The sequence below is a fragment of the Hibiscus syriacus genome, unplaced genomic scaffold (assembly GCF_006381635.1).
Source record: "Hibiscus syriacus cultivar Baekdansim isolate YM2019G1 unplaced genomic scaffold, ASM638163v2 tig00110904_pilon, whole genome shotgun sequence".
NCBI lineage: Eukaryota > Viridiplantae > Streptophyta > Magnoliopsida > Malvales > Malvaceae > Hibiscus > Hibiscus syriacus.
In genome coordinates this window covers 327,731-337,759 of record NW_024062907.1, presented here as the reverse complement: position 1 = coordinate 337,759, position 10,029 = coordinate 327,731, and the positions used below count along the sequence as shown (strand labels likewise).

Genomic DNA, 10,029 nt, shown 5'->3' with positions numbered 1-10,029 from the left:
AATATTAAATGTTCTGAAATATATATTTTAATTCTCATTTATATAAATTTACTATACTACAAAATATAAGTACATAAAAAATTAAAAATCAAAAAAAATACAAAAATTGCTTTATGCATCCTCAAACTACAACTCCAAAAAATAAAAAATAAATAACACAAACTAGTTAAATTGAATTAAAAGCAAGGTGTAGTTTTGAAGCTTTTATGTGAGATGCATGAACGTGCAAAGCGCCCGCCCTCTTCATTTCTTCTACTGAACATAGTTCTATTTTCCCTTATTTGAATTAATAAAATTTTCATCTTCCTTTAACTACATTTTTAGAAAATCCTATTTATAAGGGGGAAAATGTGATGGCTTCTTCCATAAACATTAAATGCTAATGGAAATATGGATATCAGAACAAATAAATCGTATGAAATCAGCTGTTGGTCCGTCAAAACAATCACGATGGATTGGTGTCGAGCTTCGGAACTATGGCAGACGATAGCTCGATATGAGAGACACGCACTGCACCAATTAGACGCTCCGGCAGCTCATCCGTTGTATTTGCCTAAAGTAGAGAAAAGAAAAAAGATTTTTCTTCAAAAAAAAAAAAGACTGCAACCATTGAGCCAACATAAAATTGGCTACAAGTAAATCATAAATGTGACTTCAATTCCCCTGTCCTGCACCGTACAGTTAAAATATTATCTGAAAACTATTATGATTCTACTCTTTGCCCCTAACACGTCACTAGTAATGAAAACAACCATTTTTGCTGTTTCCTGCTAAATCCGATTGCTTGTAAGTCAGTGTATCGTATTGTATAGCCGATCAATACAGGGTTAAGGGGTGAGTTCTGTTTTAGAAGCATACCTGTACGAGAAAAGCCATGTCAACCACCAATGACGTAATTACACCAATGACAAGCCCCAGAACTCCATTAGCAACCGTAGAAGAACCTATGTCGATATCAACCTACATAGAGAAACGAACAGATAGATCCATATCAATCACAAAGATCCTTACATAGTGCTACATTTAGGTATTAAAGCAACCATAAGGATCCTTACTTCTATGTACTTGGGACCACGGATGTAGTTGCAATCAACGGCTTTTCCCAACAAACAAGGGGTGCTCCCAACGCTTTGTCGCACAATCCATGATCCCTGAAAGATTCAATGTGAACGATTCAAGAACAAGTTTTATAAGAGTAAAGCAAACAATGGACGAAAAGTAAGATGGAGGGACAATTAGAATGAAGACTGCTTCCAACAGTCTCAGACATCCTGATTTGAACTTTAATCCAAAAACAATGAAGAAAGAGAGATACCTTTGGCACCAATGGAATAAGCTTCAGCCTGCTATTGCGGAATTCATCATCACCATCAACAAATCGCTGCAAAAGGGAACCGGGTACTAGTTCCCTAGTTACAAAATAAAACACCATACTGTAGTGTGTTGAGCCAGGAACCTGGAGCAAAAATAACATAATCCACTCAGCGTCCAGATCCATCACTAACAATATAAAACACCTCCTGCATCATGATGACTTACTTGAACATTAAAGACCAAAGAGAAAAGCCCCTTTTGTGAAGCAATCTACAAACAGAAGCAACAAGGATCAGAGAACTGTAAATATATATTCCACAAAGGAATTAACTGATTTTCTGCAACAACATAAAGAAAACCTTAACCGTAGAAACTAGGTCAAGACAGAACGTGGTTCTTGTAAGCATAATGTGATTCCCAACTTGATCCATTTTACAACATAAAGTTAGCATGATCACTGCAGTAATATAAACATGTTACCCTGATTTGAAGTTCTACTAACTCCATTGATTCAAGTTAATCCTACTTCATTTCCAACCAAAAAAAGCCTTTCCTGTTTAGCCTTGTACAAAATCTATCATAAATTATTTATTTTTAATAAATAAAGCGGATAGGCTTAAAGGGCGTGGGTTTTATTCACCAAAATATTATTAGACAAAAGTTTGAGGTCCTAGCTTCAAGTCTGAGCATGCAGATAGGGTGGGCAAAGGAATGAAGACTATCCTACCTCCATTTAGCAACCTAACCAATGGAGTTGACAAAAAGATTTTGATCTGGTACATGCATAGCCTGAATGCAATCTGAATGAAAACTATTTTAGGTTGTGGAGTTACTACAACAAGAAATGGAACTAAAAAAATATAAGTAAATCAATCAATTTCAATGCAACCAAATTTGTTTCCCATGTGCATCACAATGTCCACCGTGATTCCAAATAAAAGGCTTAAATGGCGGCATAACAGAGACCAAGAATAGAAAATGAAGCAGAAATAACTTAATATACCAATGATACAGTAACAATCAGCCTCCTATGGAAGTAAGATACAGCTTACTGAAGTGAAGCAGAACAGTACAAAGGCAAACAACATAAAAGGTAAGTTCTCAGACTCACTTGCGCAGCACAGCCTTGACGCCTAACAACATGATCCATTCTTTTCGAGTCTTTAAACCAATCAACAGCAACAAGATCCATTAAATGCTTCCCTGCAGGAATCTTCATTGCATATTGGGGGAAGTCAAAACAAACAAAAACATAAGTTACTGATTTGGACGTGCAAAGTGCATTAGAATAACCAAGCACAAGAATGAGAACCTTTGTTTTGTTGTAACAAAAATGCTGGCTGCGGACTCTGAAATTGTTACCATCAGAAATTGTCCAACAGTTACGAGAATTATCACGGTCATCACGTCGTAGATTACCAGAAAAGCACGATAAATCAATTTTCTGAATTGATTCTTCTTCCAGGGCTTTAATTCATAAAGATATTATATATTTGATAAGATAAGTCAGTCCCACAAAATTATCTAATCCAATCACATAAATCCAATCACATAAAGAATCCAATATAACATTTTTAGGACCACACCTGTTCTCTTGACATCATTGTCACTTTTAGTTGGATATGCCTGAAAATTTTAAAGAAATAAGAAACCTACAGTTGGGAATAATCAAGTAAAAAATATATAAAGATAATGGTAAAATAAAACCTCTTGTTCTGTCTCAGGCATTTGATCTTCATCGTCATCGGAGTATTCATCCATCAACACAGAGTTTCGGTTTGCAGCATTTGTTTGATCAAGTGAAGGAGCAGGGGGAACAGGTAACTCATTTATCTTTTGAGTCTTCTTTGAGGGAACTGAAGATGAGGCCATATTGACCATAACTGGGATTCTGGGAGGAGCACCTCTCTCATCTGTTTGGGCAAACCATTCACGCAATCCTGTAATAAGTTAAAACAATGTTTAAAAAAGGTTAATAGTAGAGCCAGAATAAAACAAGGAATGACATTTTCTTAACATCCCCTCACACCATTCGTTTTTACTTCTTCAACCTGTTTATTTGGACAAGACTCACCGGCAACACTATTTAACATCTGAAGAAGACAATGTTGCTGAAATGATGAAATATAACCCACGCCCCATCCTTTTAAATCAAAGTGCATGAGATGCTGCACCTGTGTTCTAGGCTTTCCATTCAGTGATTTCATAGGGGAAATGTTGAACCCTCCACCTGAGAAAATTATACACTACAAATTAAGTACCCATTTTCAAGTCTCAACACAGCCAAGGGATTCACATAAGCTTACTCTCAACATGAGCCCGCACATATCCTGGTTGTGGGCCACAATTCTCATGCTCCCTAGAGCGAAATAACACAACTGCACCATAACCGAAACAAAAGAAAAGTGGAAATATCTGAAGCTAGAAAATAAATATATAGTTACATAAGTAAATTTGCAAAGACTTACCATAACTTCCATCATCATTTCGACGCCAATAACGCACATAGCATAGGTCACGAGGCCATACGAACCTGCAAAAATATGAAATCATACATACAAAAATCTAAGCATAATTTTATAAGTGTTCTAAAGGTTGCAAAAACAATGCACAATGAAGAGAAAAAAGTGTTTTAATTAAAGCTTAACAATAAGTAGGCCCGTACAAGTATGCTCATACAAAGGTTTATATGAAGAAATTTTAGCAGGCAATATCACTAACTTCTCACCAATCTTCTTATCAAAAAAAAACTTCTCACCAATCTTATCAAAAGCCATTCTAAATTACAAGCCAATACTTCAGTAAAATATCAAAGCTAGAAAAAAACAACCATAATGAAGAAAAAAATCCAATTCCTCCTTTCTTGTAAATGCACCTATAAAGAATCATTTCTCTCCATCTCTAGACCTTTTCTATTGTTTCTGTTCCAATTGCTCAATGCCCCCTTCCTGACTTTTATTCATACAACGAAGTTTTATCTTTTCTCATTCCTTCTTTTCGTGCTTACCAACATGCATCCAGCATACTTAGCTCTTTACCTGCTCCCTTTTCGGATTTTTCTAAATGCATTGGTTAGATAAAATATAGTGTCCACAACCAAAATTTGCCTCACATAAAAAAAAAAAAAACAAACATGATAAAAGGGGGTTCGGAAGTTCTGATTTGTGTTTTCCTAAGAATTTTGGCTCCCAAAACAGAAATATGCTGGCACTGCTTCAAAAGATAAATATCACTGAATGAAAACAGAAATTATTTAAATTGGAGGGAATATATTACGCAGGGAACCAGTCCAACTGAAGCCTGTGATAAAGTATAGCTGTATGCCCATCTACCTCTTCAACTAAACTACCATACTGAAAGCTGCAATCCCATCTGCAGAAGGTAAATAATATAAATAAGCAAAAAACTTTTGAACAGTAACAAATTCAGTGGATAGACAACGGTACACATCTGTCTCATGTGTAGAGAAAATTAAATGGTATAAATTTTAACATATATGAAACCTACTCAAATCGAGTCCCGTCCATGCTCATTATAAGACCAAATATTTCCTCACAAGTAGCTTCCACAACACCTACAGCCTTCATTGCCCTACTACAGCTCCTTGGCTACATAAAGAAAATATAAGCTATAATTATCACCCATAAGATATTGAGGCCCTGAGAAGATAAACAAAGAGATGGCATAGAGCAAGAAATGAAACAGTTTCATACAAGATAATCAACTTCAAGAAGCTCTTCAAAAATGCGAAGTCCTGTCATATCAAGTAAAAGGTTCAAGTTCATAATGATCCATTGATGTCACTGCAACATTGTGATAACCGAAAGCCTACTTGTACTTGGATTGAACTTTAAAGCCAAAAAATATGGAATGTTAAATTAAAAAACCATTTTGACATTGAAGGAGGCGCCAATGTTTCCTCGAAAATGCTTGGTTGTTGGCATTTTGATTTGATAATTCTGAGTCAAACTCCTGCGTCCAGTCTAATATTGCATCTGGGGGACCTGACATTTTATATAAATGTTGTGTTTCTGATCACTGCACTAAATAATGTGAAAAATATGCGATAAGGAAATCAAATAAGAACCATTTCCAATTGTTATTCTCCTGAGAAAATCTGGAGAAGCATCATCTTCATCCTCTTGGGCACTAAACCTGAAGAAAATATCAAGAAATAAAGTTTGGCTAAATATCACTAATCACTTGTCTTATCATTTAGCTAAGAAACTAGGCAATATGCCAACAACAAATGAGAAACAAGGTAATTCAGTTCATTTTAATTTAACAATCAGCCTTGTATAGAGCTAGATCAAATGAATTGGGCTTTATTCAGATTGTCAGTAAACTCGAGAGGCAGTTCAATCATGCATTGATTCAAGGATGACTTACTACTTGATATTCATCTATAACCAGCAAAGTAGTCACACAAGACCTGGGCTGACAGTGAAATTGGCAAAACATATTTAACTGTTCCAAGTTCCAACAGTGAAATATTTATAGAATTCATCCATTGTTGTATTTTAAAAGTTGCATTACCGGGAAGATGTGAGACATGAAAGAAATCATACAAAACATAACACACAAGTAATTGTTCTTCTTTCGCCCACACATTTATGAAAATAACCCTCTACTCATGAGGATTGAATGATCCAAAGAGTTCAAGGAACCCAAGTAGCTTGAAAGCCCAGAGCCCCACACCCACCAGACCCACCACAAAAACAACATTCACTTTTTTTAACAAACATAGCCAACAGCAAATAGAAACCTGATGGTAAATAGGCACTTACTGGCTTTCATGATCTGATGAAGAAGCAGTCCTCCCATTGTCCATCCCAGATTTATATTCAAAAGAAACATATTTGTTGCCATTTGCAACTTGTGACTCTTGATGCTGCACATGAAAATAATATATCTAGACAATTGAAACAATCTGGGTAACAGATTAACATATAAAAACAACATATTCCATTCACGAAGAAAATATAAAAATATGACCCTAAGTCCCTAACATCAAAATGCAAATCTGAAAAAGGGAAAGAAAGCAAGAATTATGTTACAAACTTGGAGATGCACCTGATCAATTACGGACTCTATTTTTTCCTTCCACATCAGGGCTTCTTGTATGTTGAATGCTGCCATCTAGAAAGAGGTACGCAGACATGAATTTATTTCAGGTTCGTAAAATTCAAAAGCATAAGATTTTGTAACTGGATGTGAAAGGAAACATAGGGATCACAGAGGCCATATAGTAATTCTCAAAAAAAGTGTCACTGATGCTTTCACAATGACAGAGAAACACGATGCCAATTGAACATGTATTACTTTGACAACAGATACCACTCTAGCCTCATCATATAAAGTTTTCAGTTCCATTTAACAATAAATTCGTTCATCAAAGAGGCTAACTCAATTCAGGATGTATCAAACCATCAAGAGCAAACAAAGTGGAACCCAAATTTATGTCCATACAGTAAACCAAGTGCATTATCAATCTATGCTAATGTGACCAAAGTCCTTCAGCATAGGACCACCAAAACCACTATTCATTTGTCAAAGTACACGATATAAGTAATTTAGTGATAGGATTATCCTCGAATCGGATTCCCTTACTGCTCTGAAGTGGATAAAAAATCCGGCTATATGTACACCTATGTTTCAGTCATTGGTGAAAGATATTGCTTCCCTAGTGGATAGTAAAGATATTATTATTAGGCATATTTTGAGAGCTGCTAATTGGGGATCGGATAAATTAGCTAAAGAAGGAATAGGTTGATTAATAGGTTGTGTGTTTAGGTTGTTATATTTCTGAGTTGGTTGTATTAGTGTAGTTAGTTTGAGTTTTAAATGTTATGTTGTAACAGAAGTTTGTAAGGATTTGGCTTTGTATTATTCTTATATTAATAAATTCTTAGGCACTCTTTTCCTCCTTCCAATGTCCTTCACACTACTGTTGTAACATGGAGGTTATGAAGGGGGGTTTTTAATGAGGCCTACTCTATTTCTATAAAAAAAAGTAATTTGGTGATAGAAAAGTAGCAATGGGGCTTCATTCCTAGGAACTTCCCTCCCAGTGGCAGGTAAGAGCCTAAGAGAAAAGAAGCCAAAAGCATGTTTAATTTCTCCAAATTGAATAACCAACCAAGCTATACGAGGTTAGTAAGCATCAAAGAATACACGTTAATTTGCTATTTTCCTCTAAACTAAAATAAGAACAAACCGTAATTCTGTGGGACTTCTCTTTCTTGTTGTAAACAGATAAAACATAAACCATCTGCAAAACAAAAACCGCGAGAAAGTCAAAATGAAGAATAAATGAATTCTATCTGAAGGAATACGTTTCACCTTCTACCAGAATATAACTCTTAATGGAACATAACAGTGGTCAATAGTCAAGCAGAAACAGAGACAGTAAGTGAGAGCAAGCTTGAATCTCTCGACAAAAGAGAGTGAGGTTGGGGAAGAGAGAAGTAAAATATACTAAGCAAATAAACAATACAGTTGGTCAGAAAGGAGATTATCAAATCACTAGCAGAAAACAACATAAATATAGCAATCATTGGCATAAGAACGCTGATTTTTTTGGCCAGGAAAAAAAGAATGCTGATTATTTCTGATTTGATTATATGCTTATGTTTACGCACATGTTCACATACATTTATGTATAGACAATATAGGACATTCTCAGCTCATGGCTACTGACAGCAACATTTTGGTGCACTATTACCATTATAACAACGGTGGGTTAAAATAGAATACAAGCAAACACACACATACAAATGACAAGACAACTCACGTGTCCATGGTGAGTCTTCAATCCTCGATCCTCCACTCTACAGTTTCCGTCTATCAACATGCTCTTTAATGGAACCTGATTTTGAAAACTCAAGAATTTTTATCGTTAACAACATTGCACAAAAGCGAATAGTAAAAAAAACGCAAAGAATCTTATAAAAAGGAAAATAGAAATTAATCGGTTCACTTTTCATAAACGGCGAGAATTCAGAGATATCAGACACCTTTTCAACAAGATGCTCCTGCTTTTGCTAAAAGCACAGCAGCACAAAAAATACAAGTTTAATTACTGAAAATAATATTAAAGAAAACCGAATTTCTCTTAACATTTTAAAAGCAACTTTTCTCTCTTCTGAACCCAAAAGTAAATACTAAAAATACTCCAATTTTCTAAGCTAAAAATGGCTAAGCAAAATAAAGAAGTCCAAAACAAAATAGTTAAAGACCTGGTTATCTTGTGGCTTTCTCTTGTAGTAAGCCAGAAGCCGATTTTCGAGCACGAAATACCGCATGTGTATGAAGGAACGGCCGATTTTCCTTCGTCCATATCTCACCATCCATCCTTCGTACACCACCTTTGACATTCTCGTCCTCTCGAAAACAGCCGAAATTCCAACTTACTAAACAAAATAGGAAGCTTAGATCGTAATCTTTGCATCCGCGAGATCAGATCCGACTAAGTCATGCGATCTATAATCGTCAGTCACTGTATCTTTGAAATTGGGAAGAATCGGAGATGCTAAATTCTCATTTCAAAAACAGTTCTCTTAATTCAACATTGCGGAGAACACGGGAATCACAGAAGCGAATTTTGATTTTGTATACTACGATAGAGAGATAAGAAAGAAACGCGGCAATATGAAAACAAGTAAACTTAAGTGGAGAGAAAAGAGACGAGTGCAAACGGGATCGAATGAAGCTTACAGCGCACAACTAAATTAGATTCGAATGAAAAGAAAGAGAAGAAAATAGAGAGCGTATTTTTTCTTCTTTGGAAAATATGGAGAGCGTAGTTTGAAAGAAAGAAAGAGAATGGGGGCGGTAAGGAATTATGTTATATTACTGGATTTTCATACTATTTTTAGGTAGAATGATCTTTCAGGTCCCTCACATTTATTAATTTAGTCGTTTCAATATTTTCTTTTTTTGATATAACTACTGTTATCTGATCTATTGATCGATTAATCTAGAACATATATTATAGAGACTTATCCTTTCAACCCAGTTTGATTCATTCGCAAACGTCAAAATTCGAACTCTTAATCTCACTTAAAGAATCTAATGTTTTTATCACGAGTTTCTATTTTTTTGTCAAATTAATTCAAACATATCATAGTAAATGAGTAATAAGTTTATTTTTATTCTTATTGAAATTTTATCTCCAATTATTATGTTATTTTCGATTGTATCATTTAAAAGTTAAAAATATTTAAAATTTAAAAAACAATATATCATACATTTTATTTTTTTAATAGGGTAAGTAATTAGGGAATAGAATTTGTTTAAAAAAAATTAGTCTATTAACAATGTACATATATATTGTAGACTAGAGATAGTGAGGTAGTTACCCTTAAAATTTTAAATTATCATATATTTAAATATTTTATTTTTTTTATTGATAATATATTTTTGTTCATTTAAAATTTTATAAGTTCATCTCACCTTCAAATTTTAGAAATTCATTTCCTAACATAAAATTTTAAGCATATTCATATTATAGATGTAATACCCCAAATTTGACTAGTGACTAAAATGTAAGTTTTAAAAGTTTAAGGGCTAAAGTATAAACTTTGTAAAAGTTTAGAGACCAAAAATGTAATTTTGAAAAGTTATAGATTTTAGCCCGTAAATGAACAATTTTGCCTAAAACAAGGATTTTTTTTGGTAATCAGATTTTCAGTACGAGATTTGTGTTAATAGCTA

At 34.4% G+C, this 10,029-nt stretch overlaps 1 protein-coding gene across 2 annotated transcripts; it reads right to left on the bottom strand.

Moving 5' to 3' along the window:
• Positions 1 to 209: 209 nt before the first annotated feature.
• LOC120146285 (protein ENHANCED DISEASE RESISTANCE 2-like) lies at positions 210 to 9,074 on the bottom strand. 2 transcript variants are annotated; one of them, XM_039159889.1, is made up of 22 exons: positions 8,553 to 9,074; positions 8,108 to 8,182; positions 7,532 to 7,585; positions 6,388 to 6,453; positions 6,102 to 6,205; positions 5,402 to 5,469; positions 5,202 to 5,318; positions 5,028 to 5,068; positions 4,822 to 4,922; positions 4,591 to 4,686; positions 3,783 to 3,847; positions 3,621 to 3,692; positions 3,389 to 3,544; positions 3,022 to 3,254; positions 2,901 to 2,949; positions 2,627 to 2,781; positions 2,426 to 2,527; positions 1,540 to 1,584; positions 1,316 to 1,456; positions 1,056 to 1,151; positions 859 to 960; positions 210 to 553 (listed from the first exon to the last, which is right to left on the bottom strand). In XM_039159889.1, exons 1-22 carry the CDS (start codon positions 8,688 to 8,690, stop codon positions 446 to 448), a joined length of 2,184 nt encoding a protein of 727 aa, XP_039015820.1. In that variant the 5' UTR covers positions 8,691 to 9,074; the 3' UTR covers positions 210 to 445. The 2 variants fall into 2 exon arrangements, with proteins under 2 accessions (XP_039015820.1, XP_039015821.1); XM_039159890.1 differs by having other exon boundaries at positions 2,901 to 2,940; positions 8,553 to 8,690.
• Positions 9,075 to 10,029: the final 955 nt, after the last annotated feature.

What these genes read in the sequence shown, in the direction of transcription:
- LOC120146285 (XM_039159889.1), bottom strand. Translation starts at nt 8,690, where the DNA reads ATGTCAAAGGTGGTGTACGAAGGATGGATGGTGAGATATGGACGAAGG. An exon ending in TTCTTGAAGTTGATTATCTT is followed by an intron (nt 4,923 to 5,027) that starts GTATGAAACTGT and finishes TTCTTTATGTAG; the next exon opens with CCAAGGAGCTGTAGTAGGGC. An exon ending in GTGGTCCCAAGTACATAGAA is followed by an intron (nt 961 to 1,055) that starts GTAAGGATCCTT and finishes TTCTCTATGTAG; the next exon opens with GTTGATATCGACATAGGTTC.